The sequence below is a fragment of the Mesocricetus auratus genome, unplaced genomic scaffold (genome assembly GCF_017639785.1).
Source record: "Mesocricetus auratus isolate SY011 unplaced genomic scaffold, BCM_Maur_2.0 Super-Scaffold_100007, whole genome shotgun sequence".
Taxonomy (NCBI): Eukaryota; Metazoa; Chordata; class Mammalia; order Rodentia; family Cricetidae; genus Mesocricetus; species Mesocricetus auratus.
Window position 1 is genome coordinate 16,011,668 of NW_024429191.1, and position 26,303 is coordinate 16,037,970.

At 42.2% G+C, this 26,303-nt stretch overlaps 1 protein-coding gene across 1 annotated transcript; it reads right to left on the reverse strand.

Annotated features, from left to right (window-relative positions):
- Positions 1–473: 473 nt before the first annotated feature.
- On the reverse strand, positions 474–25,704 carry Rars1 (arginyl-tRNA synthetase 1). The gene is made up of 15 exons (XM_040748454.1): positions 25,593–25,704; positions 24,257–24,391; positions 19,879–20,070; positions 18,683–18,791; positions 17,903–18,003; positions 17,268–17,389; positions 15,565–15,685; positions 12,871–13,000; positions 10,935–11,039; positions 7,580–7,758; positions 6,620–6,729; positions 5,513–5,618; positions 1,795–1,967; positions 1,066–1,313; positions 474–686 (listed from the first exon to the last, which is right to left on the reverse strand). The coding sequence occupies exons 1-15, from the start codon at positions 25,635–25,637 to the stop codon at positions 577–579; spliced, it is 1,986 nt and encodes a 661-aa protein (XP_040604388.1). The 5' UTR covers positions 25,638–25,704; the 3' UTR covers positions 474–576.
- Positions 25,705–26,303: the final 599 nt, after the last annotated feature.

The following is a 26,303-nucleotide window of genomic DNA, read 5'->3' on the forward strand; positions in this document are numbered from 1 at the left end:
TGTTTCTCTAAAAGAACTTGGATGACTTCTTACAATTAAGACTAGACAAATGGGATATTTGGAGTTAGTCTGGGGCTGACTGCTTTCTTGTCACCATAACCAAGATCTGTTGTATCATCAATGTCATCTTTTACTAAAAAGGAATTCGAGTGAGCCATGCATTGTGTAGCTTCAGGACAATCGGGAACAACTTACTGGCCTCTATGGACTCAGTTCTGTAACCTGTAAATTTCAACCAGAGAAGAGTGGGAGCAAATAGGACAAAGTTCTTAGGACTCAATAAGCAGGTAGGGATTCCTCATTTAATGAAAATTATTAACAACATATCTCTGTCAAACCACTCTCTCTCCAACTCTGGTACATGAAGGCTTCTACTACACCATTTTAGTTTAATGCTCTAAGAAAATTTATGAAAGTAATTTTCCTTTTAGAATCAATTCTGTTAGAGACAAAGAAAACCCATTTTGCATAGATAGTTGTGAAAATTCCTTTACTCCTTTTGTATCCACACTGATTGTTTAAAAAGCAAACAGTACTAACAGCTACTTTGGTAAAAATCGTCTCCAACCTGAAGGATTACATCCTTTGGACAGGTTTTATTCCCAGTATATCAAACCCCTTGGCCATGACAGCAGCTACTGCTTCACACAAGAGCATTCGCCACATGTTCACCTTCAATACTTTCCCTGGAAAGACAAAAGGAGACATTAATTAGCTTGTTTCTCAGTTTGAAGGTCATTAAATAACAGATTTTTCCCCCCTGAACAAAGACAGCACATTCCCAGTGCTTTCTAAGTCCCCCTTGAAGTGACTATATACCACAGTAGTGAGGGACACCCTCCCCATGGACGATTCTGTTCTCAGGCTTGCCTTGTTAACATGAAGCCACCAATGACAGCGGGAGTTTCCAATACCAACACCACTTAGACACATTTTCTGCTCTGACTGGCCCCATTTCAAACTGTTACATGCCACAGCTTGTTATGAAATTTATGAAATTTAGGTTGCTGCATAAATGTCCTGGTGACACCCCTCCCAAAGATGGACAGTGGATGAGACACTTACCCGTCTGTCGATCTTTCTCCACACAGTAGCAGTTATCATAAAACTCTGTGAAAGTAGTTGCCAGCTCATATATATAATCGCAGAGAGTGTGGAGAAATAAGTCATCTAACATCTTTTGTAAAATCTCAGGGAATCGTAAGATGCACCGGCCTAGTTTCCATTCCTTCTCATGGTCCAAAACAATCTTGGTTTCCCGAGCAGCTTTCTGAAGCATCTCCTCATCAATATTGGCCAGACGTGCAATAGACCTGAAATATCAGGTAAATACCCTATAGTCAGGTACAGTTTTGTTTTGTTTTTTTTTTTTTTGTTTTGTTTTTCTTCGAGACAGGGTTTCTCTGTATTGTTTTGGAGGCTGTCCTGGAACTCGCTTTGTAGACCAGACTGGCCTCGAACTCAGAGATCTGCCTGCCTCTGCCTCCCGAGTGCTGGGATTAAAGGTGTGCGCCACCAATGCCCAGCCAGGTATAGCTTCTTTTCATGCAAAAGTACATCGTCTGGCATGACTAGTGTAAATCAGGAAACATCAGCAATTAAAACAGATTGTTGGCCCTAGTGCAGTAGAGCCCAGCTACCTGTAACCCCAGCACTTGGGAGGTAGAGGATAGAAGCCAGCCTGGAGGCACAGACACAATCAAGACCCTGGCTCAAAAACTGAAGAGATTCCCATCCTGCCTTACAAAGGCACCACATCACTCGATGCCAAATAAACAGTGTGTGAGCAGTCACCTGATTCTAGTGAAGGCATATAGCAAGTAGGCAGCCGTGTTTCCTCTGTCATCCAGCATCTTGTCAAAAGAGAAGATGTAGTCGTTCAACCGGTTATGGGACAGGTCAGCGTATTTGATACAGCCATACGCAATGGATGTCTGAGCAGCTGTCAACTCCTCTTCAGTTAAGACCTTTAGGAAAACAAACACTTCAGAGCCTCACAGGTAAGAGACCCACGTCTGAAGCATCTACAGAATTCCTATCTTTGTTTTTCAAGACCGGTTTCTCTGAGGCCCTGGCTATCCTGGAACTCAAAGATCCACCTGCTTCTGCCTTCCAAGTGCTGGGATTAAAGGTATTGGTTACCAGCACATCGATCTAAAAGTTACCTTTTTCAGTGACACAGCGATTGCTAAATTGTTCATGCTCCTAGCAAATAATCCTAATACAGTGGTTCAACCAAAGCAGCAAACAATAATTTTGTTACTACATCCAGTCATCTGGAGTTCTGTTTGGGGGAGGGACTGGAGACAGCAGCACTCTGGCCTAGTGTGAGGCCCTAGGGTCCAGCCCTACTACTTGTTTTTGAGACAGGGTTTCTCTATGTAACAGTCCTGGCTATCTTGGAACTCGTTTTGTAGACCAGGCTGGCCTTAAACTCAGAGATCTGCCTGCCTCTGCCTGGGACTAAAGGTGTGCACCACAGCCACAATGCCTGGCAAAACAAAATAAACAAAAAACAAACAAACAAACAAAAAAACCTTTTTAAAACCTAGCTAGTATACAGGGAGTGCTATACCCAACAATTTAGATTTTAAAGTTTTAGTCATCAACAATTTTACAAACTGATGAATTTGTTAAAGAATGTTTTTCTATCTTGTGACAATGTTTCAAATAAAACCATAAGATTATTGTACACAGGCTACATGTTGGGTCTGTGATAAGATTCCCTAAGGCACTCTATTCAACTGGCACACAGATTAATGAGCATTCCCACTGTATTGAAAAAACTATTGAAGTAATTAGTACAAATGCTTTTTGTAGTTCATGCATTTAAGTAGATGATGTTGGTTTTAAGTTAGTTGGTTAACAGGTTGCCTAGGGTCCCTGGCCAGGCAGGTTCACATTTATCTTTGTTAGGTATTTAAGATCATAAAATTTTAAGTTTTGCCGGGCGGTGGTGGCGCACGCCTTTAATCCCAGCACTCGAGAGGCAGAGACAGGCAGATCTCTGTGAGTTTGAGGCTAGGCTGGACCAACAGCCTCTAAAACAATAGAGAAACCCTGCCTCGTAAAACCAATATATATATATATATATATATAAGTTTTACCCCTATGCAAATGATAGTATAATATTATGTTCATCCATTGCTTTTCATATACAAAACAATGCAATGTAACTTCTAGGGCATTTTATTTTTACAAGAAAATAATTTTAAATGATACTTAATCATAACTGATCTTCATGTAACACACAAAAATAAACTAGGTAATATGCAAATTTGATAATTTGTTTAAACAGGGTCAAGTAACCCAGGTGCAACCCAGAGTCATCTGACCGTGAACTCCTGATCCTGCTGCCTCCAGCAACTAAATGCTGGGACTGCAGGTTTGTGCCATGTGGTACTGAGGGTCATCCCCAGGGCTTCAGTCATGCCAGACAAGTCATCTATTGACAGAACCACATCCCAAGAGTTTTCTTTAAACACTGTTTCTAAGGAAGGAATAAAAACCAGGTGGGAAGGAGCCAGTGTGAGAAAGGATTTCATGTGGTGAGAAAGAAATTATTGGACAGTCTGACAATGGGAAGAAACAGGGAGAAACTAAAAGCTTGAGCAAGCTACAAAGGATCTGAACAAACTGGACAAGGCATAGAAAGGATGTCTGTCTCCTCCCATTTTTTTTTGAGATAGGGTCTTGCTATGTCATTATGTAGTTCTGGTTGGCTGGAACTCTATGTATACCAGACGAGTCTTAAATTTCTGCAATCCTCCCACGATTATAGACAATGTGCCACTATGACTAACTTTAAAGGACTGGTACTAAGAAAAATCTATGATCAAGGAAAGGATAACTCAAATGCTGGTAGACTTTATGTAAAACCCAAGCATTAATACACTGATGTAAAAAAGAATCTTAATTCTGCTTAAGGCAATGAGCTTTTCTACAACTATTGGTCATTAATTCTAAAACTGTTGAAATCAGGCCTCCTGAATCAGACTCCTTTAATATTAGATTTACAGGTGCAGGCTCCCATGCCCAGTTTAAAATGTTGCTTCACCTCTGCTGCATAACCACAGCTAGAGTCCAGGTTTTCCAATGACCCTCCTTTTCATTACTTACAAACAGACCTCAAAGATTTAGAAAGCAAAATGTTTTAAAACTAAAATCTTCCCATTGTTTCTAACTCTGCCCAACAGATGACTATTATTTCTCATGGTTGGCCTATGATCAGATATTTTAAACCTTTTATATGGCAAGCTCCCTTCCTTCCTTGTGTTCTGCCTGTATACCAGAAGAGGACACCAGATCTCATTATAGATGGTTGTGAGCCACTATATGGTTGCTGGGAATTGAACTCAGGACCTCTTACATAGAAGCCCACCTCTGAGCCATCTCTCCAGTCAGGCAAGCTTCTTTATGAGGGCCTTTCATCTTGTACAGTTCAGAGCCTAATTACTGAAGTTGATAAACTGAATATGAGAAGCACTGATATGGGAAGGCTAAAATGTTCTGTTTTTGCTTGAGACAGGATGTTCTGGAGCTCAGAAATCAGTCAAACTGCCCTCAAGTATTGGGATTAAAGGCTTAGCTTGGCCAGGGTCTTGCCCTCTGTATTTAAGAAACATTGACATAAAAAAAAAAAAAGAAACATTGACATAAATATTCTTAAGAGTATTTTGGCCAGGTGGTGGTGATGCATGACTTCAATCCCAGCACTTGGGAGGCAGGTGGATCTCAGTGATTTTGAGGCCAGCCTGGTCTACAAAGTGAGTTCTAGGACGGTCAGAACTGTTACACAGAAAAACCCTTGTCTCAAAACTCCTCCCTCCCCCAAGAGTATTTTGATGTGGCTTTAACTCTTATAAAAAAAATAATAGAATATCCTTGTTTGTTGCTGAAGTCTCATCAAGACTGTATGTTTCTGATAATTTCTCAATGGAAGTAAACTTAGAGACCTAATTCTCTACAGTTAATAGCAATTTGGTATAGTCTTCCCACATTAAAAACCCATGGAACTGCGGTTCAATTGGTGCATGCCGAGCACTCACAGGGCACTGGGCCTTATTACCAGCACTATATAACTGGGAGTGGTGGTCTAAAGCCAGTACCTGGGAAACAGGCCAAGCACAGAAGTTTAGGGTCAATCTTGGCTACAAAAGCTCAACAAATCCATACTACAAACAGTCTCCTAGAGTAGGAGGGAGTAGTGGAGAGAGGGTCTGAAAAACTGAGTACTGGACATTACTTTACACTCGATTTTGAATTTTTTTTAGCATAAACCAATAGCAGTATGAGATATGTTTAACTTAAAGAATTTATTAGCCTGAGAACATAACGTGGGAGGTAGGGACAGGAACATCAGGGGTTGAAGCAAACCTTGGCCATATAAAGGGCTTGAGGCCAACTTGGGCTATGTGAGACCCTATCTCACAACAAGTCACACAGCATTTGTACTTCCATAAAATCCATTTCTATGTGTTTGTATATAAGTTAAGGAGAACTCCTGGCCTACCTTGTCTCTCTCCTTCTCCTTTAATTTGTCCATAGACCGTTTTAGTCCTTCTCCCAGCAGGTCTACAAGGCGCACAGTTTCACCTGAACGGGTTTTAAACTTCTTCCTAAAAGACATTGAAAGTCCCATTAAAAGTTCTGAATTAGACTATTCAAACCCTTGAAATGAAGGTTTGAGGGACCTAGCCACACATGGCAGCATGTGCCAAGGTAACAGGGCCATATTCCAGTTGGCTACCAGAGAAGGGCGCCAAAGAAACAGTGCTTTCCAGTGTCGACTCAAAGCACCCAGTTTTTGTTTTTTGAAGCCTCTAAGGAGCTCTATTCTACTACACTTTAATAGTGTAGTTAAAAAAAAAAAAAAAAAAAAAAGCAGCTGCCAGGCTAGAGATGGCTCACACTGACTAGCTGACTAGCACTGGCTGCTCTTCCAGAGGTCAGTCCCCAGCACTCATGTTGGGTAGCTCACAACTACCTGCAGCTTCAGGAGACTAGTATCCTATTCTGGATTTGTCCCTCCAGAAAACTTACTAAAACAAAAACCCACCACACTTGCTTCTCTGCTGGACTAACATAATAAAATGCTACCCGACAGAAAGAAAGCCAGCCATATCTACCCTTTGTCTCAAAGACTGAACAGAATGGAGGGAAATGATGGGGAAACAGAGCAAAGTAAAAATATGGACACCATTAACTTACATTTGATAGGTGTAGGGGTGAGCCCACAATACTGTCCATGCCCCAAAAGGGCTTCGTATTTATACAAAAATGAAAAGAGTGAATCTTAAATCTCAATGACTCACACTTTCTGAAGGTAAGTGTACCAACAGTTTTGACCACACTGCCAAGATCCTGTGTGAAAGAGGTACAGTCTACATGGGGAAGTGTGATGGCAGTCTAGTGTTCTTCCAATGGCCCATACTTGTCATTAAGAGGGAGCATCCTCTGGAAGAGCTAAACCATGGGAAAAGCAGCTTCGCTGAGTCTACATGACAGTGTAATAGATCCTCACTTTCTCAGTGCTCCTGGAGGACTGAGAACACGCGAAGCCTCTTCTGAAGCTGTGGGGACCAAGGTCATCATCACCAGCTTTTGGCTGTCCACTTACTTGTCTTCTCCTAGCACCACACCAAATCCAACATGTGTCACTTGAGTTACTTTAGGGTCATACCAACCAATCATTTGAGCAGCAGCAAAAATTGCCTGGAAATGTACAGCCTACGAAACGCAGAAACAGAATGACACTTGTTAGTTTTCTAATACTAATTAAAAAGACACAACTCTTCTGTGCTCAGTGATCACATGACAGTCTTGTTAGGCAAGCATTACAAAGTTCTTCTACTCCCCAGATGTGATCACCAAAAAACAAGACCCCAGTGACATTTTCTACACTCAGGTCTCAAGAGGCCAGGTGTGTTGATACATGCCTGTGATCTCAGCTGAAAAATCAGGAGTTCAAGTTCATATTTAGCTTTACAGCCAGTGTTGAGGCCAACCTAGGTTATGAGACCGTGTCTCATAAAACAAATCAAAAGATGTTTAAAGAGCAATGGCTTGAGGATACTGCGTAATATCTTGCCTGCCATATGCAAAACGGGCTCTGATCCTCACCAGAGCAAAAACAAACAAAATAGTTTCTATTAAATCTAAGTTTTTATCCAGAAAGATGGGATTACAAGTTTGAGGCCACCTGAGGCCTCATCTCATGACAACAAAAGTCACATGGCTTTTGTATTTCCATGAAGTACAATTTCTATGTGTCTATATGTTAAAATTATTTTTTTTAAAAAAGCACCTGTTTAAAAAACAAAATCAAATGTTGGGTTGCACCACTGTCACCATACACATCTGTGTAGCCGTGGCTGTCCTAGAATTTGGAGATCCATCTGCGTTTGCTTCCTCAGGCTAGGGATAATCTGTATGTTCAGAAAGTAGCTTAAAAGCTAGGTTCAACCTTGTTCTTTCTCCAAAGATGTATCATCAGTATTCTGTATTGTAAGTTTCTAGTGAATTTTTTTACAATCTTTAAGTGCCAAATGCAACCAGACCCTAGACATATCCAACTTACTTGTCCATTGTCCACCACATAGATAACCTTATTTGCTTTTTCCTCAAATAGTCTCTGTTTGATAGCAGCCAGGTCGGAAGTATCATAAGTATAGCCCCCATCTGATTTCACTATGGTTAACGGTATGGAACACCCGGGCACAAAGACAATTTTTCTGCCATCATCTACTTGCACATATCCTAGCAACAAAGAAAAACAAAAACCCTCATTAACAAAGTGAAAAGAGCCTTCCTGGAACCAGAATCCTAGGTTATTCTAGGACCACTGTGTTAAGAAAATGAAGCTTATATATTTTTGTGTGTGAGAGAATGTGGTGGTGCATGGTGAATGTGGACGGAGGCCAGGACACCTGTTGGGAACTGGCACTCTGTTCCTACCATGTGGGTCTCAGGGACTGAACTCAGACACCAGGCTCGGCAGCAGGTACCTCTACCTGCAGAGCCTTCCCACCAGCCCTGTGAGCATCTTAAAAGATTACTAAAGAGCTGAGGAATTGCCGGGCGGTGGTGGCGCACGCCTTTAATCCCAGCACTCGGGAGGCAGAGGCAGGCAGATCTCTGTGAGTTCGAGGCTGGGCTGGACCGATAGCCTCCAAAACAATACAGAGAAACCCTGTCTCGAAAAACCAAAAAAAAAAATAATAATAATAAAGAGCTGAGGAATTGTTGTGATTATTCCCACATGATCTATTACCATAGGGCACAGGTCAAATATGACAGCAAAGCTCTAAGTCACACTCCATCTGATCAAACTCTGACATGACACTCCAACGGAAGTATCCACTCAGCAAACAAAATAATGTATGTGCTTTGCTTTCTGGGTAGAACCATAACCTTCCTCTGGAAGGAGAATAGGACCTCTTAATGTACTCAAACATAGCAAGATTTAGTATCTGGACTAAGGAGCAGGAAGAAATAAAACTGTGTTCTCATGCTTATAATAAAAAACAACACACTCCAAAAAACCACAAAGTCCTTAGACCCAAGAAGAAACAAGAATGAACATTCTAACGGCTATATTTGATTTTTATGTCACCCATAATATTAAATGCCAAATTTAATGTTTATAGTAGCTACAGTCACTACGAAATTTATGCTACCATACTATCTTACAGTTTAGGAAACAGACTCACAGCAAGACTGCCTGTGTGTGAATCTCCGGTTCACTGCCTATGGGCCCTGACTTCTCTCTCTGTGCTGATCAGGATCGGGGGTGGGAGCAGAGCTAGGAATACCTACTCAACAGCATACACTGTGTCCAACCATAACTCCAACAAACCCCCATGAATACTGTTTTATTATCTTCAAAGTATGGTTCCTAGACTCCATTTCCACATTCAAGAACCAGGCTTCAGGGCTGAAGGATGGCTCCGTGGTTAAGAACACTTGCTGTTCTTGCACAAGACTGACTTGGGTTCTGTGACCAACAGCCACATGACAGACAACTCACAACTGACTGTAACTCTAGTTCCAGGGAATCTGATACCCTCTTCTGGCCTCCATGGGCGTGCACATGGTGTGTGCTCTCTCTCACTCACACATGCAGGTAAACACTTACGCATATAAAATGAAGAGATATAAACCTTTTTTTTTTTTTATCAAGAGAGGGTTTTTCTGTGTGGCCCTGGATGCCCTGGAACCCAGAAGTCTGCCTGCCAAGTGCTGGGATTAAAGACATGTATCACTATGCCCAGCAAAAGAGGAGTTCCAGGACAGCCTCCAAAACGATAGAGAAACCCTGTCTTGAAAAAAACCAAAAAAAAAAAAAAAAAAAAAAAAAAAAGAGAGAGAGAGGGAGGGGGAATGATAGCATACTACCAAAGCCACAGTCATTAACAGCTATCGAAACTATAGGGCAAAGTGTGATGGAGAAATTTACAGTTGAATCAGAATGAGTCAGTTTTAGTACCTAAACCCACTAACCATGATAGTATCTCACAAAAACATAACCAGACATTGCTTGCATTCTTGAAAACCAAAACAAAACAGAATGAATGAATCTTCTTTAAAAAACAAAAAACAGGTAGATGCTGGGTGGTTGCACGTATGCTTTTAATGCCCACACTGGAGAGGCAGAGGGAGGAGGATCTGAGTTTAAGACCAGCCTGGTCTACAGAGCAAGTTCCAGGACAGTCAGAGCTATTACACAGAGAAATCCTGTCTCAAAAAACCAAAAACAAGTTTGAGGCCAGCCTGGGATACAAGAGATTGTTACACCAATAGGATGAATTCTATCAGACAATTCTATAAGCCTTCTTTCTTTAACATGGATGGTAGTGCAATGCCTGTAACCCCAGTACTCTGGAGTACTTCTGGGAGAAGTGCCACAAATTTGGGGCCAGCATGATCTATACAGCAAGTTTCAGGCTAGCCAGAGTTCCTAACAAAGCAAGAAAAAAGTACACAGGAAAAGGAGGGCTACTATATGTTAACACAAATAAATGTAATATTCAGGTTCTAAAAAGCTTCTAAAAAGCAACAACAACAAAAAACAAATGAAAAAACAACCCTGTGATTAAATTTTGAAGCTGGACATAGTTCAAACATGCATTTGGGAAGGTGAGGCAGGAGAACAATGAATTCCAAGCCAGCTTGTAGATCCAGAAAGACCCTATATTTGAATGAACAAATTAAAATAAATCCTACTGGGGCATCTGAATTGTCTATTGCATGGCATTAAGACATTATTGCTGGGGCTGACAGCATAGCAGCAGAGTGCTTGCTTAGCATGTACAAACAAATCCTTGGGTTCAATCAATGGGGGATGGGAAATTTTTATCAAACATGATAGTTTACACTTGTCATTGCAGCATGGGGAGACAAAGGCAGGACAATTATGATAGTTCAAGATGACTGTGGTCTACATATTCCAAACCAGCCAGGGCTATATAGCACACAAAAGAAATAAAGGAATTATTTCCTTGGTGAATAATGATACTACAGTTTTAGCAGAAAGCACAAAGCACATGTTCTTTCAGGGACAGAGTGGCAGATGAATATAAAAGTATATATAAGGTATATTCTATGTTTAATTTTTGTAACTGCTGAAGTTGTGTGATGAGTTTATGGTCTTCATAGTAACTATAAATTTTACTCTATTTTTGCCTCTTTGCAAGATTTAGTAATAAAACAAGTTTAAAGAATGTAGTGCTGGGGGCTTGAGAATTAGCTCAGCAGCTAAGAGCAGCTGTTCCTGCGAAGGACCAGTTCAATTCCCAGCACCCACACGATGGCTAGCAACCATGTGAACTCCAGTCCAGCCCCTCTGACCTTTGCTCAGACACACGATACAAACACTCATATACACAAACACAAACTAAGTAAATCTATAAAATGTAAAAGAATGTAATGCCTACCTTTATCTTCAAATTCCTTTACGATATCCTTCATCCTATCTTGATAGAAGGATTCTCCTCTCTCTATTAAAGTGATGTCCAATGCATCGTAGATTTTATTAAACTCTAGAAAAAAACAAATATAGTAAACATTTAAGCAAAAGGGGAAAAACACAACATCTAGAAAACTAGAAATTAATTACATTGAATATGTACATTACAGAACAGTGCATATTCGGCCATTTGGGAAGAGACTATGGCACCACACATAGGAAAACACTGGACCTCAGCATACAGTTCAGTGGCACAGCACATGCTTAGTGTGAGACCCTAGGTTTGACATGTAGTAGCCCTCACCTACCTCCCAAAATATCAATCACTAATTTTTTTCTTGCCTACCTATAAGAAAAATATTCTTCTTATATAACTTAAAGACTCTGTCTCAAAAACAACCTGGACACAGTGGTATACTCTCATAATTCTAGCATTAGGCAGGAGGAACGGTGAGTTCAAGATTAGCCTACACTATATAGAAAGTACCTATTCAGAAGCAAAAAACAAACAACCCCCCCACATCCACACACACACACACAAAATTCACTATCATGTACAAAACAGGAAAGCTAGGCTGTGAATGCCTTTAATTCCAGCAGTCAGGAGGTAGAAACAGGCTAGAACTCATCATGTAGCCTGGCCTACTTCATGAGTTCCAGGACAGCCAGGGTTATACAGAGAAATGATGTCTCTCCCCACCCCCAAAAATCACCTAGTTGGTGATTAAAAAAACATGTACTGAATTTTCTGTTTAGTACCACTGGCTTGTTTCTCAGTTATCAGTGACATAGTATTTCTTAACTGCAACACTTTAATGCCTTAAAATCTAGGTTGTGCAGGGCTGTGGGGGGCATCCCTTTAATCCCAGCACTTGGGAGGCAGAGGCAGGTGGATCTCAGTGAGTACAAAGCCAGTCTGGTCTACAAAGTTACAGGCCAGGCAAGACTGTTACACAGAGAAACCCTGTTATGAAAAACCAAAAATGTAGGTTGCAAAGCAATCATCCATAATCTTTGTAGAAGACCTACTGGCAATTTTCATTCATTTACCAGTCAACGTGACCTTTTAAATTTTGTCAAAGCAAACATGGTAGCAAATGCCTGCAGTCCCAGCATTCAGGGGGGCAGAGGCACTATGAACTCAAAGCCAGTCTTGGATTGAACTGACACAAAGACACAGACAGCCTTGTCTCAAAGGACTGACACTTGATTTTGATCCCTGGAACCCACGTAAAAACCTGGATGTACGGGCTGAGGGATGGCTCAGCAGCTAAGAGCATATACTACTCTTGTAGAGGACCCACGTTCAGTTCCCAACACCCATGTCAGTAGATTCACAATGACTTGTAACGCAGTTCCAAGGGATCCAAGACCTCCCTCTGGTCACTACAGCTACCAACACTAGCATGCACAAACACATGCACAATTTTAAATAAACTAAATCATATGCTTGGAATGGTGGCACATGTTTGTTTTTCGAGACAGGGTTTCTCTGTGTAACAGCTCTGGCTCTCCTGGAACTCATGTTGTAGACCAGACTGTCCTCAAACTCAGAGATCTGCCTACCTCTGCCTCCTAAATGCTGGGATCAACACCTGGCCTGCTACAATGAGATGGGGTAATTATGGCCAGAATAGCCTGGAGTACAGCATGAAGCATGACAAAAACAATAGAGATCCCGCCCCAGTAACGTATAAGGAGAACAGACTTCCCAAAGTTGCCCCTGTCCTCTGATCTCCACTTGGGCTGTTTGCAAAAGCACGTACCTGAATTCACATAATTCATAAAAGTATATGGGAGGTCTGAAGAAACAGGCAAACAAACAAAAACATGCCACCCCAATTACAAAGCCTTGTATCAGTCCTGAATAAACTCAAGCTCGCTAATGACACCTAGAGACTCACCTGCACGGGAGACGTCACAGATGAGGTTCCAGGCTTTTATGAAATCTGGGTCTTTACTCTGCAGTGAAACGACACACTGATAGGCTCGCTTCTTAAATTCCTCCTCAGTATCAAACCTCTTCTTAGATTCCTGTTTAAAAGAATTGTAAGATGTTAGGCTGGGCGTTGGTGATGCACGATCTCTGTGAGTTCGAGGCCAGCCTGGTCTACAGAAAATTCCAGGACAGGCTCCAAAACAATACAGAGAAACCCTGTCTCAAACCTCCCCACCAAAAATGTGTAAGATGCAATCCTGTAGTTCTGCATGAAGATTGTACTCATTTCTGAACATATGCACACACATTAAGAAATAGACAAGAATACCACTAATGCTCTACATCAAAGCCTAGAATATGAGTTCTTAAAAACAAATACAAAACCAAAACAAATCAGAGTAGCCGGGTGTGGTGGTGCACACTTTTAATACCAGCACTAAGGAGGCAGAGGCAGGGAGGCCTCTATATAGTGGACTCCAGATTCCAGACAAGCTATGGACACAGTAATACCCTGTCTCTAAGCAAAAAACCACAACCTAACCAACATAAAAGCACATCCCTGAAAGAATTCAAGAGGTGGACATAGGTGAACTGGTGAGATATCTCTGTGGATAAAGTACCTGTCCTACACTCAAGAGAAAAAGAGGTCCATGCCCAGAACCTAAGCACAGATGTGCTTAGTCACTGATAATCTGTAATTCTGGCAGAGATGTGGGGTGGGGGTGGGAAGCTGGCTAGCTAGACTACATAGAATTCAAGAGATGCTATCTCAATAAATAGTGGCCAAGGAAGATATCTGGTGTTAACTCTTGCCCCCCCCCCCCCAGACAGTGTGGGGAACAGATTTTTTTTTCCTTAGAAATACAACTCAGCTGAGCATTGTGGCTCCACTTATAACCCTCACATTCTGGAGGCAGTTGGGAGTACCAAGTGTACAGGCCAGCTTAGTCTACAAACTCAAAATCAAAGCCACAGTGCTTCAGTTTTGTTTTGTTGGCACGTTTTTTCACTTCAGAGTGTCTTCCTAGTGTTTCTTTGTAAACACATCTTTTTAATGGGGCTAAAACAGAAAAACAAAAACAAAACAAAAGAAACAAAAGAACTGGGCTGGCTGATGGTTTAGCTGGTAAAGGTTCTTGGTGCCTAGACTAAGTGTAATTCCCAGGAATCACATGGTAGGAGAAAAGTGACTCCCACAAGTTGTCTTCTGGCTTCAGTGGGTACCACGAACAAGTGTGCATTTCCCCTACTCTAGGCATAAAAAAACAAACAAAACAAAAAACCCAAACTTTAAGAAACACTGGAAAACTGATTCATTACCAAATCAGTATATTTTAGCAATGTACTGCAAAATCACACTTATTAGCAAATCTGTTTTACTATATCCAAAAGCAATTCTAACATGACTAGTTATTTTCCTTGTTTTCAAATTTTTACTAGAAAACACCAAAAACTCAAGTATTTGCTTTTTAATCTAGTAGTCTGAGTTTTGGTTTATTTATCATAAGAAAAACAATTCTGAAAACATAAGACTGTATGTACAATGCTACTTTATGGGGAAGAGCCACAGAAAACTTAAGTAGATGAATAAAAACTGCGGCACACCAATCCAGCAGAACTCTGATCAAAGTCACCATACAATTAGGAGCTGTTAGACTCACTATTACAGTTGAGGTTAACTTTGGCTACTAGATCCCCTTGCCCCCATCTGCCCAGAGCTGAGATTACAGTCATTTTCCCAGATACCCAGCATCTGTTTGTCTTACAAAAACTGGCAAGATGGCAGAGTGGGTCAAGGTGCTTGGCTGCTGAGTCAGAGTTCAACCCTAGGACCCATAGGGCGAGAAGTAATTCTTACAGGGTTTGCTTGGACCTCCCTCCACACACAGGCCATGATGTATGACCTATTCCTAATTACAAGCATAATAAAGGTCAAAGTATTCAAAATACCAATTGAAAAAAATGAAAACACCACCACCACTCGGTTTTAGCCAGATGTGGTGGCTCATGTATAAACCAAGCTCTTGAGAGGCTGAGGCAGGAAAACTGCTATGAGTTTAAGAGTTTAACAGTGAGTTCCAGGTCAGCGCAGGCTACACAGAGAGACATGCAAAAGGGTGGAGGACAGCTGTTTCTATGATTACATCCAAGAGTAAATAGATGCCAGAGTGCTTTTTCCAAGTATACAAAACAAGTATCTAAGAGTAAAAAAAAGAATTCAGTTTTTCCAGTAAGTGAACTTTGTGAATCACCTTTTATTTTCACTCAGTGCAATGCAGCATTGACAAGGTAGCCACAGTATATGGAAACCTATAATGGTGAAGCATTTGTCTTTAAAAGGTTTTATTTGAAATTATGCATATGTGTATTCTTGTGTGGGGGTTGTGCACCTGAGTGCAGCGCTCTTGGAAGCCAGAAGAGGGCAGCAGATCTCTACAGCTAGCATTAAAGAAGCAATTCAGAGCCACCTGTTGTGGGTACTGGGAACAGATTTCAGGTCTAAACCACTGAACCATCTCTCCAGCCCCATCTGATAATAATTCAGTATTTTACCAGTTTTCGCTTTATTCTTTTCAGTACACAGTAACTTCAACTATATTTTGAACTTCCTTTGAGAAAAGGGTAGCAGACATACACTAATACAACAATAGTGCCATACCTTATAAAAGGCCTGAAGATCCCCAATAGGAGGTGAAACTGTCAGATAATCTGGAAATTGATCTTGCAGGTGAGCGATGAGCATGCCAAACTGGGTCCCCCAATCTCCTACATGGTTTATCCTAACACCAGAGAATAAGAATTAAAAAACAAAACAAAACAAAAAACTGTAGAAATTAAATGAAAAGTATATTAGAAACCACTAACATCAAAGTGTCAATCTGCCACTCTAACAGCTGTTTCCTCACTGGGATTGCTAACTGTCAAGGGGAAGTCTTGGGCTCTTACATTCATTCAATTCTGTGTAACTACTAACAGCTGAATAGGGTGGAACTTACGATTTATTGAATGAATAAATTTCTAATTAATGGGCCATGAAGTGCATATTATGTAGTCAACTAAGAACATTATAGCTGAGCCAATGTTAGCCATTGCCACTAAGCTTGAAGACCTGATTTCAATCCCTGGAAGGAGACAACCAACTCCCATAAGTTGTTCTCTGGCCTTTATTAAGCATCATTCCTCAAAAGAAAATATGCATAATAAAAGAAAGAAGGATGGGAGAAAATGTAATTTTCAGTCAATTACCATAGGGGACTTAAAGTAAATGGCTCTAAAATGCCAATGTGTAACATTTCCACCTGTCTTTATCGACTGCTCAACCATGTGTTTCCTCTGCTGACCTAGCTTCTTCACTATTGCCAGAGCAATCTTTTGGATCATCTGGCTCCACTTGTTAGAATAAAATCCCAGCTTCCTACCATGGCCTACAAAGCCCAACACATACACTTCTTGAATAGGCCTTTCTGACTAGTAGAAGGTAAGTTCTTGTCACATATGAAACACTCAGGTATATGCAGGGTGCTGGAGAGATGGCTCAGAGGTTAAAGGCACGGACTGCTTTTCCAGACAACCTGTGTTCAATCTCCAGCACACACATGGTAGTTCACAACTGTCTGTAACTCCAGTTCAAGGGGCTCTGACACCTTCACACAGACACACATACAAGCAAAACACCACTGCACATAAAAACAAAAAGTATCTGTGAGGGCTGGAGAGATGGCTCAGTAGTTAGGAAGAGCACCCACTGCTCCTGCAGAGGACCTGGGTTTCGTTCCCAGCATGGCAGTTCACAACTGCCCTTTTCTACAGTTCCAGGTAAATACAATGCCCTCTTCTGGCCTCTATGAGTACTGCATGCACATGGTATACAAACTAATTCAGGGACACACAAAACATTTTTATATAATAATTTTTATATAAATAAATACATTTGTGGAATGAATAGATGTACGCTTGGTACCACAGGAAGTCTACAAAAAGGATGTGAAAAGTTCAGATGTGGTATAGGGCCCAAGACATATTTTTATAAGATTAAGATTTATTTTTATTTATGTGTATGTGCACGATATTGAGTCTGTGCATATGCAGTGGAAGACAGAAAGGAACAATGGATTCCCTGGAACAGGAGTCATAGGCAGCCATGAGCCACACAATGTAGGCTGAGCTTGGGTCCTCAGCAAGACCAGTGGGTGCTTTAAGCCCTGAGCCAACTCTCCAGCTCCCAGCATATATTTTTAAAAGATTACTGGGTAAAGGATTACAAAAAAGAACTGAGATTTTGAGTCCAGGTACTAAAGATACTTCAAAAATGAGATGTATCATTTTTAATAGGAATTTCCAGACAAAAGCAAGAGAACACACCTTAGCACATCGTATCCTGCAAATTCAAAGAGTCGGCTCATACTTTCTCCTATGATAGTTGACCTGAGGTGGCCAACATGCATCTCTTTAGCTATGTTGGGAGAGGAAAAGTCAATTATAACCTAGAACAGAAAAAGATTTTTAAAAAGGGGCATAAATATTTGTTATGCTATCATCTAAAAATGAGTCTTAAATACTAGTCTAGATTCTAATTCATGCATATTAAATTTTCTTGTGGCTCTAATTGCATATTACCTGATAAAGAATCAAATTAATTTATACAAATTATTATTCAAGAATACTATTCAGCATAAGTTGTACAAGTAGCAGTTATAAATCTTAAATGCCTATGGAATGAGATTAAAAAATTATAAAACACGCCTTTAATCCCAGCACTCAGGAGGCAGAGGCAGGTGGATGGATCTCTGTGAGTTTGAGGCCAGCTTGGTCTACAGAGTTCCAGAACAGGCTCCAAAGCCACAGAGAAACCCTGTCTCAAAACCAATCAACCAACCAACCAACCAACCACACAACCACACACCAGAAACCTGCTTCATCTCAATATGAAGCGAAGGTCATTCCCAATGATGGCATTTGCTAAACAAGTCTAAAATACTAAGTATTAGTGCACATACCTTTTTATTCTCTCCAAGAGCAGGTAGTTGAACCCCATTTACTAGGAGGTTGGTCAACTGTTCTGACACAAAATCCTTTCTCAAGTGGACATTAATGAAACCTAAAAGAGTAGTAAAAGCTCATCAGTCTCCTATTTTGGATGATTGCTTACTCTGAAGGATTTTCTCCATTTCACTTATGCTTGCTCCAGAAAGTGTGATAGAGCTGCGGCAAAACTCTTCAGGATTCTAACAGCAACCAAGACAATTACTCAAGTCCTTCTGAAAACCTGTCTCAAAATCATTGCCCCCACCCCCTGAAAAGATGCTGTGTATTACTCCAGCCCATCCACAAATGGTTGGCTCATCTCTTAGAAAACAGAAAGGCCCTTCTGTCGCAGACTTAGTTGTTACCTAGCCCCTTTGCTGAAAAAACCTGAATCAGCGGAAGGCAAAGTAACCTATCCAAGGACAAGTCTCCAAAATAGTAGCTTGTAATTATAACCCAGGTTGTTTTAACCAGTTGGCTCATGACATATTAAATGCCTGAGCTTGCCTGTCCATATCATGCTGCCTCCTGAGTACATGTGATAACAGGTATGTGCACCATGCACAACAACTTTTTTAAAAATTAATTTTGGTGGCCATGCTAGGATAAAACTCAAAGATCTTGTTATATATGTTAGGAAAGCATTTCACCGCCACAGTTACACCCCGAGACCCAGCACTGAAATTTTAAACCTTTTTAAATCTCAAAAAGCACTTATCAATACAGGTGTTAAGAAAGCTAGCATATCATACCAGGACCCGCAATTTCAACTTTGTCAATATATTCATTGTTCGGCAGGTGTTTGGTAATGTTTTCTGCAATTTCTCTAGGATTAACTTTCTGTTCCTTTGCTTTGAGCATCTACAACACAATGTGAAAGAATTCATTAGTACCAGCTAACAAGTTCCCAGGGAATGTGTCGCTGACCAAGCATGAGCTACATCTGTAAACTAATCAAGAAGTAGAAGCAAAGCCCAACCACCTGCGAATGGATAAACCAGAGCATCACCAGTGCCAAGAACCAAAACACGCCCAAACCACACGCCCACACTAAAACCAGCTTCATGACCCCCCCTTAAAAGACACAACAGAGCCTACATCTACAATGCCTGAGCCAGCATATCCAGCCTTAATTCCAAGTCGTGAAACTGTCTACTATTCATAAGCAGCACTCTTGGGGCTGGGGATGTGGCTGAGTGGTTCTGACTCCCTGGGTTGGAAGCCCAGCATCAAAAAGAAAAACCAGCAAAAAGCAAGCTCACAGGAGCTTTAGAGAAAAAAAGTCCCAGTTAATACAGAAAGTGAAAGAAACAGATATGGGTCATGTGGAGTCAGACAATGTAGCTACTGCAAATAAGGAACCCCTCGCTTGAAACGAAGCATGGCTGTTGTAGAGGCACATGCCAGAAGTCCCAGGATTTGAGGGACGAGGCAAGAGACGTGGTTACAAATGACTGTGTCTCAAGAAATCAAACTAGAAAAGGAAAAACGGACTACAATGTCTGCTTCAAAAACATCCTAGCTATAACAAGTGATTGATGGTGGTGATCTTCAGCAATATGAGTCATCTTAAAAAAAAACAAACGAAAAAAAAAACCAGACAGGTCATCCATGTAACCCAGGCTGCCCTTTACTTGTGGCCATTCTCCTGCCCCAGCCCCTAGAGTGCTGAGATCACAGGCATCTGTCACCACGCCTGGCAATAATTTGTTAACTTTTAATTTCACTTTCCGAATGTCATTAACCACACACATCATACCAGAAGACAGCAAGAAGCACCAAACAAAACAATACAAACCCCACTCTCTCTGAGCTACACCTTAGTCCCATGTGGAAAGTGCCCCCTTTCTTAAAGATACAAGAATTTACTATTATTTATGTTCACAGGACTGATGATGTGTGTGAGAATCAAGTCAGGCAGGGCCAGGCAAAACAAATGATGTACTACCTGAGAAATACCCATGGCACTATTACATTGATAGTCTCCAAACTTGGGCTGCTGGCTCGGAGTTACGACCAGAGGAGGGTTGTCTAAGTCTGGATATGCAGCCTTAATGGCACAGCCAAAGACATCCTGTAGGCGGCTGTTGATGTTAATCATATTTTTAGTTGGTCTTCTTCTCCTTTCTGCCTGAAGACTCTGCAGGGAAAGAACAGCGGTGTCTTGATAAAGTAGTATACAACATCACCAACATCACCAAAACTCCAAATATGTTGAGAAAAGCCAGGATGGGAATGCCCAGCCCTGAACAGGTTCTAAGATATTCATGGGAAACATTGACGCTGTCCATTCTGTATTTGTCTTAACAGAACACAAACAGTAAAAAGTGGTGACTGAATAGAGACCAGAAGTGAGGCCCAGTACCCGGGAGGCAGGGACAGGCAAATCTCTGTGAGTCAAGGTAAACCTGGTCTACATAATGAGTTCCAGGACAACCAGAGCTCTGTAGAGAGCCTCTGTCTAAAGAAAAAGAAAACAGAAAGAAGTGAGTGCTAAGCTGCCTCACACCAAGCACTGGCATCAAAAGCTCAATGGATAAAACATCACTCAGACCCTCTCCAGAGTAGCAGCGCTTATATCAGAAAGATAGGCTTTGCATCGCTATAAATAACCCCTGGGTTAACTCCTCCTTGTTATGTCTCAGCAGCTTTTTAAGTGGAGCATATTCATTTAAGATAGAACATAATTACTCCGATCATCACTCGTTACACCTTCACAAAGTTATCTCTATCACCAGACTGCTGAATGCAGAAAAGTATTTCATCCACAGTGCTATCTGATATACCCAACATCACACCTGCCATGTAAGATGTTATCAAAACAGACGACGGGACAGACTCTGGAAAGTAAGAGGCTAACTAGGGCTACACCATGAGACCTCACCTAAAAACAGGGAAAGGAAGGGGTGTGAGCTTCCAGGGGAGTACCGGCCAAGGAGAGGCCCTGGATGACAGGAGCTAGTAAACGTTGGCTTTCTGTAGAGCATATGAAAACACTTCCTGTGTTCTAAGATGTGAACCTAGGGCCTCAAGTGTGCCAAGAAGCAGGTGCTCTACCACTGAGTCACCCACAGCCCAACTAGACCATTCATTAACTTAAGAGTAATTAAAAAAAAAAAATCAAAGCCAGGCCTAGAAACTCACACCTAAAATCCCAGCAGTTAGGAGATAGAGACAGGAGGAACAGTCAGCTTGGGCTACATAGTAATAACAACAGAAAGGCCAACAAACTGAAAGACCAATAGTGTAAATACTACAACAGTAGCTAAACAATATCTATGTAGCGTTACATTCTGCACTGTGTTCTTTTTTACTTTATCTACATAACAAAATTGAATTGTCACTACTATCATTATTTTCATATGCATTAGTGATGGACAGATTACAGACCAGGGGGAAATGAATAAGTCCTATTCTCCTCATCACTGCTATAAAATGAAAACTCTCATACACACTATCTTTTTTATTTTTTGGACAGGGTAACTTTATAGCCCAGGCTGGTTTCAAACTTGAAACAACCTTCCTCTTTCAGTCTACCAAGTTATATTATTTCCACTTCCTACAGACCAGCTCAATCTAAAAATTTCCAATAGAAAATGTCATTTATGAAGTCTAAAGTCCCCAAAATCAGTAACACATTTTAACTTTTCTTTTTAAACTGGAAAGATATGGGTATGTATCTTTTGTGATAATCATGCGCGCGCGCGCACACACACACACACCCTCTAAATCTACTGTCCTTGATTTCATCCACATTAACATGCTCACACAATCAACTTACCACTTTTCCACTTTCTCTTCCCTGACCCTCCTGCCTTCACTAGCAAACTGTGGAATTATAGACAGGCACCACCACACCCAGCCTTATCTGGTGCCAGGAATTGAATCAGGGCCTCAAACATGCTAGGCACTCTATCAGTGAGCTTGGTAGCCCATTTTTGGTTTTGAGCCTGGGTCTTGTTTTGTAGCCCACACTGGTCTTGAGCTCACAGGATAGGCCTGCCAATGCCTTTCAGGAATTAGGATCACAGAGGTGAGCCAGCACACCAAGCTCTTTTTAAAATTTTTTTGTCTTTTTAATTTAAATTAGAAACAAGTTTGTTTTATATGTCAATCCCAGTTCCCTCTCCCTCCCCTCCTCCCCTGTCCCCTACTGACCCCCTATCTCATCCCTTTTCTGCTCCCCAGGGAGGGTGAGGCCTTCCAAGGGGGATCTTCAAAGTCTGTCTTATCATTTGGAGCAGGGTATAGATCCTCCCCCTTGTGTCTAGGCTTAGAGAGTATCCCTCTATGTGGAGTGGGCTCCTAAAGTCCATTCGTATACTAGGGATAAATACTGATCCACTAACAGAGGCCCCAAAGATTGCCCAGACCTCCAAACTGACATCAATGTTCAGGGGTCTGGAACAGTCCTGTGCTGGTTTCCCACCTATCAGTCTGGGGTCCAAAAACTGCCCCTTGTTCAGGTCAGCTGTTTCTGTGGGTTTCTCCAACCTGGTCTTGACCCCTTTGTTCATCCCTCCTCCCTCTCTACAACTGGATTCCAGTTCAGCTCAGTGTTTAGCTGTGGCACACCTAAACATCCCAACTGATCACGGGCCACACTCCTGTAATTCAGCTGGAAGGAGGAGGACTGCCACAAGTTTGAGGGAGATGGGCTATACACCACATGCTAGGACAGCCAGGGACATAAGGCCAAGACCCTGACTCAAATAAAACCAAAAGAAACACACATTTGGTACAATCACCTTTACTGCAACCTGATTGTATGCAAATTAGTAAAAATAACATCTCTTGAGAAAACTAAGATTAGAAAATTCCTAAAAGTATATGAGATTCTCTAATAGCAGTACTATCAAGATAGTAATCTTAAAATCACCAGTGTGAAAAGCTCTCTGTGCATATCTAATTAATAAGTGCTAAGTAGCAGGACTCTGAAAGTAGTGGCAGAGGCAGTTGGATCTATTTGAGTTCAGGACCAGCTTGGTCTACACAGAGAGCTCCAAAAAGGTTGGTGATACAGAGACCCAATTATAAAAAAGTACTAACTAACCAAGTTTTTATCTTTAAAATACAAAAAGACAGTTTAATGAGAAGGAATAAGAGAAAACTGAGGCTCCCAGGTTCATGAGAACATGGGTAAAATATGTGCAGCCAGAACCATCTGGTATGTGCTTTCAAGTTTGAGTATGTGGTTCAAAAAAGAGGAACAGGCAGGATGAATGGCTATTGTACACAATACTTTATTCCTGTGACTTTTCTTTCCTCTCTGTTTTTTCAAGACAGGGTTTCCCTATGTAGCCCTGGTTGTCCTGAGACTTGCTCTATAGACAGGGCTGGCCTCAGCTCAGACCTGCCTTCCTCTGCCTCCAGAGTGCTGGGATTAGAGGCACCACCACCATGGTCCTCTTTTTAGTCTCTTTGTGGTATCTCCCTTACTACCTTTAAAAATACATCTGAATTAAAAGCAAACACAACAGAGAATTCGGTATAGATAAATGCAGAACAAATAATGTAACCAAAACTGTGTTTCTTTTGTGAGGAGTCCACGAGAGGAATTCTGCGTTAAAGACGCAAAAGCCAGAGTAACTTAAGCACAGCTGATTCCAAACAAGTAACAAAAACTTCAAGGGAATGATGAGTCAATGGAGTAATGCCTGTGCAATCCAAGGAGTCACACACACACTGGAGAATAATTATGAGAATGATGTAATACTCTGGGACGTGCCATCAGCAAACCTGAAAGGCAGGCCAAAAAACTGAAGGTAAGCGTTTCCCCCCTCTTACATTTGATAACTATCCTAGACTGTAAGAACATTAGAATGGTGGCGTGGCAGTATACACCTGTAAACACAGCTCTAGAGAAACAGAAGCAGAAAGATACTGCAAGATGAGGTTACCCTGGAAGCCAGCTGTGGCTGTAGAATGAGACAGTCTAAGAAAGAGAAAGGGGGGACAGATGGACAGACAGACAGAAAGTTCTGCAACATTAAATGAAAAGAAACCTCAGAGATGCCATAAAACATAACAAAATTGTGAGATAATCAACTTAACAGAATTTATATATGAGTGAGCACATCATAGGCATAACCTGTTTAAGAAATCTCAACTCCCAAGTCAGTCCTTAAACCTGTGTGATGAACCACTTCAGGGGTTCTGGAAGGCTAAAACCTCATCGATTCCTCCACCATGTGGTCAAATGAGTCCTAACTTGGCTTATGCAGGAGAAAACAGATTTTTTTAAACAAACTCTTCAGTCTCTGTTGTGTATACTTTCAGAGTCTTCAATAACAAGACATTTATTTGAAGATGTCTAGATTACTCACCTTTTGAAGGATATTCAGCCTATACTTCAATTTTAAATTTTCTTCTCGTAACTGGTCCAAACTCGGAGAATCTTCTAAGTGACCACAGTTCTTCAGCCGGTCGATCTCAGCAGTCAGAGATTGAATCTCCTTTTCCTATAAAGGGAAGGGCACTCTCCCAGTCTAGGTCAAAGGAATGCAGGCTCACTTCCTCATTTCAGCTTTCCACACTAAGTGGCACAGGCGCTAAGAACGGCGAGCATTATATTACCCATTATAAAATGAAAGGGGAACTACATAGGAGTGCTGGGAAGGAGAGACAGCAGTCCTGGGGATATTACCCAATAAAAGCATGCAGAGTACCACACAGCTATAACCCAGGAAGACTGAAAGCTTGGGGCCAGCCTAGGACAGATATATATCACACCCTTTCTCAAACACAGAAGTTCCTTCCTCAGCTCACCAATGCACCCGACTTGGTCAGCGTACAAGTTTCCGGCTAACAAACTGCCTATAGCCCTATATCTTACTACAAAGAACCCAACCAAACTAAAAAACAAAACAAGCCGGGCGGTGGTGGCGCTCGCCTTTAATCCCAGCACTCGGGAGGCAGAAGCAGGCGGATCTCTGTGAGTTCGAGGCCGGGCTGGACCGATAGCCTCCGAAACAATACAGAGAAACCCTGTCTCGTAAAAAACAAAAACAAAAAAAACAATACTACCACCAACAAAAAACATATGCGTGCCTCGGGGTTAGTTCCCCAATGGGACAAAAGGAGACAACACCCGTCGAAGCCTCCAGTATCCGATACTATAAACAAGGCTCACAGCAGTAAAACGCGCGTCCCTTTAACTTGTACGTGGGGGGGGGGGCTGTTGACTTGCAAAAAGCAGTTGCTGTAACAAGACAGGTTTAGGCAAACTGTGTTCCTATCACTTAGTGAGGCCCGAAGAAGAAATGAAGTTGGTCCCACTTTCGCTTTCTAAAGTTGTGACATTGTCCCGGCCCATCGCTGACGGCTTCTTGGGAAGTTTCTGCCTGGGTCCCGCAGCACCCATGCTCTGCCCGCCTGGTCTTGGCCGCAAGCCCTGCACACGTGCGCGGACCCAGGGAGAGCCTAGCTGTCCACAAGCAAGGCTCTGCGACACCCTCTCTTGTGTGTGTCAGTCGCAAAACCCAGGCAATGATTGGAATTTTCCTCTCCTAACCCAAGAGAAAACACCTCCGCCGGGGAAGCATGGGTCTCGCAAGCCCCGAGGTCCGGGGCTGGGGACGTCGCCTCGGCCTGGGGAAGCCACTACTGACCGGGCCCGGCTGCCGCCGGGTCCGAGCCCTCCGCCCCGCCCAGAGGACAAACCTGCTGCAGCAGCCTAGCGGAGCACTGAGCCACCAGCGCGTCCATCCTCCCGTCAGCGACTCACACGCCAAGTGTCCGGAAGCGGAAGTGGCCAGTTATGACCGGAAACGGAAATTCCTGCCCGGGTACGTTACTATTTCTAGTCGTTCAGGGTGCGCCCTCTGCTGCCCCCTGGCGGGACCCAGGAGGCACCGTGAGAGAGGTGGGGAGCAGACTTGCAAGACTGGCTGATGATGGATGGGGCCAGGGAGGAGGGAAAATAGGAGCCTAGTGTTAGGGACCATGGCAGGCGAGGGTGACCGAGGCGGGGGACAAACACGCCAGGCAGACAGAGCTTAAGTGAGAAGTTTTATTAGAAAGAGGAGGGAAGCGGGCGGTGGTGGTGATGCCTTTTAATCCCAGCACTCGGGAGGCAGAGGCAGGCGAATCTTGTAAATTCCAGGCCAGCCTGGTCTACAGAGCGAGTCCAGGATAGGCTCCAAAGCAATACAGAGAAACCGTGTATCGAAAAAACAAACAAACAAAGGGGGGAGGGAAGGCAAGAGAAAAGAGGTAAAGAGACACACAGAGAGAGGACAGAAGGAGACAGGAAAAGTCCTGTCTGCCCCAGGGGAAGAGCGGGAAGAGAGACCGGGAAGACAGCTGGAAAACAGCAGAAAGAGAGAAGAGCCTAAGTGGGGTGGAATTTGTCTTTTTCCACCTGTGTGCAGA

Coding starts and splice junctions, on each gene's coding strand:
- Rars1 (XM_040748454.1), bottom strand. CDS start 25,637: ATGGACGCGCTGGTGGCTCAGTGCTCCGCTAGGCTGCTGCAGCAG. Junction 17,390..17,902: donor CTCTTGGAGAGAATAAAAAG/GTATGTGCACTA, acceptor TTTCTGTTCTAG/GTTATAATTGACTTTTCCTC. Junction 1,314..1,794: donor TATGCCTTCACTAGAATCAG/GTGACTGCTCAC, acceptor CTGATATTTCAG/GTCTATTGCACGTCTGGCCA.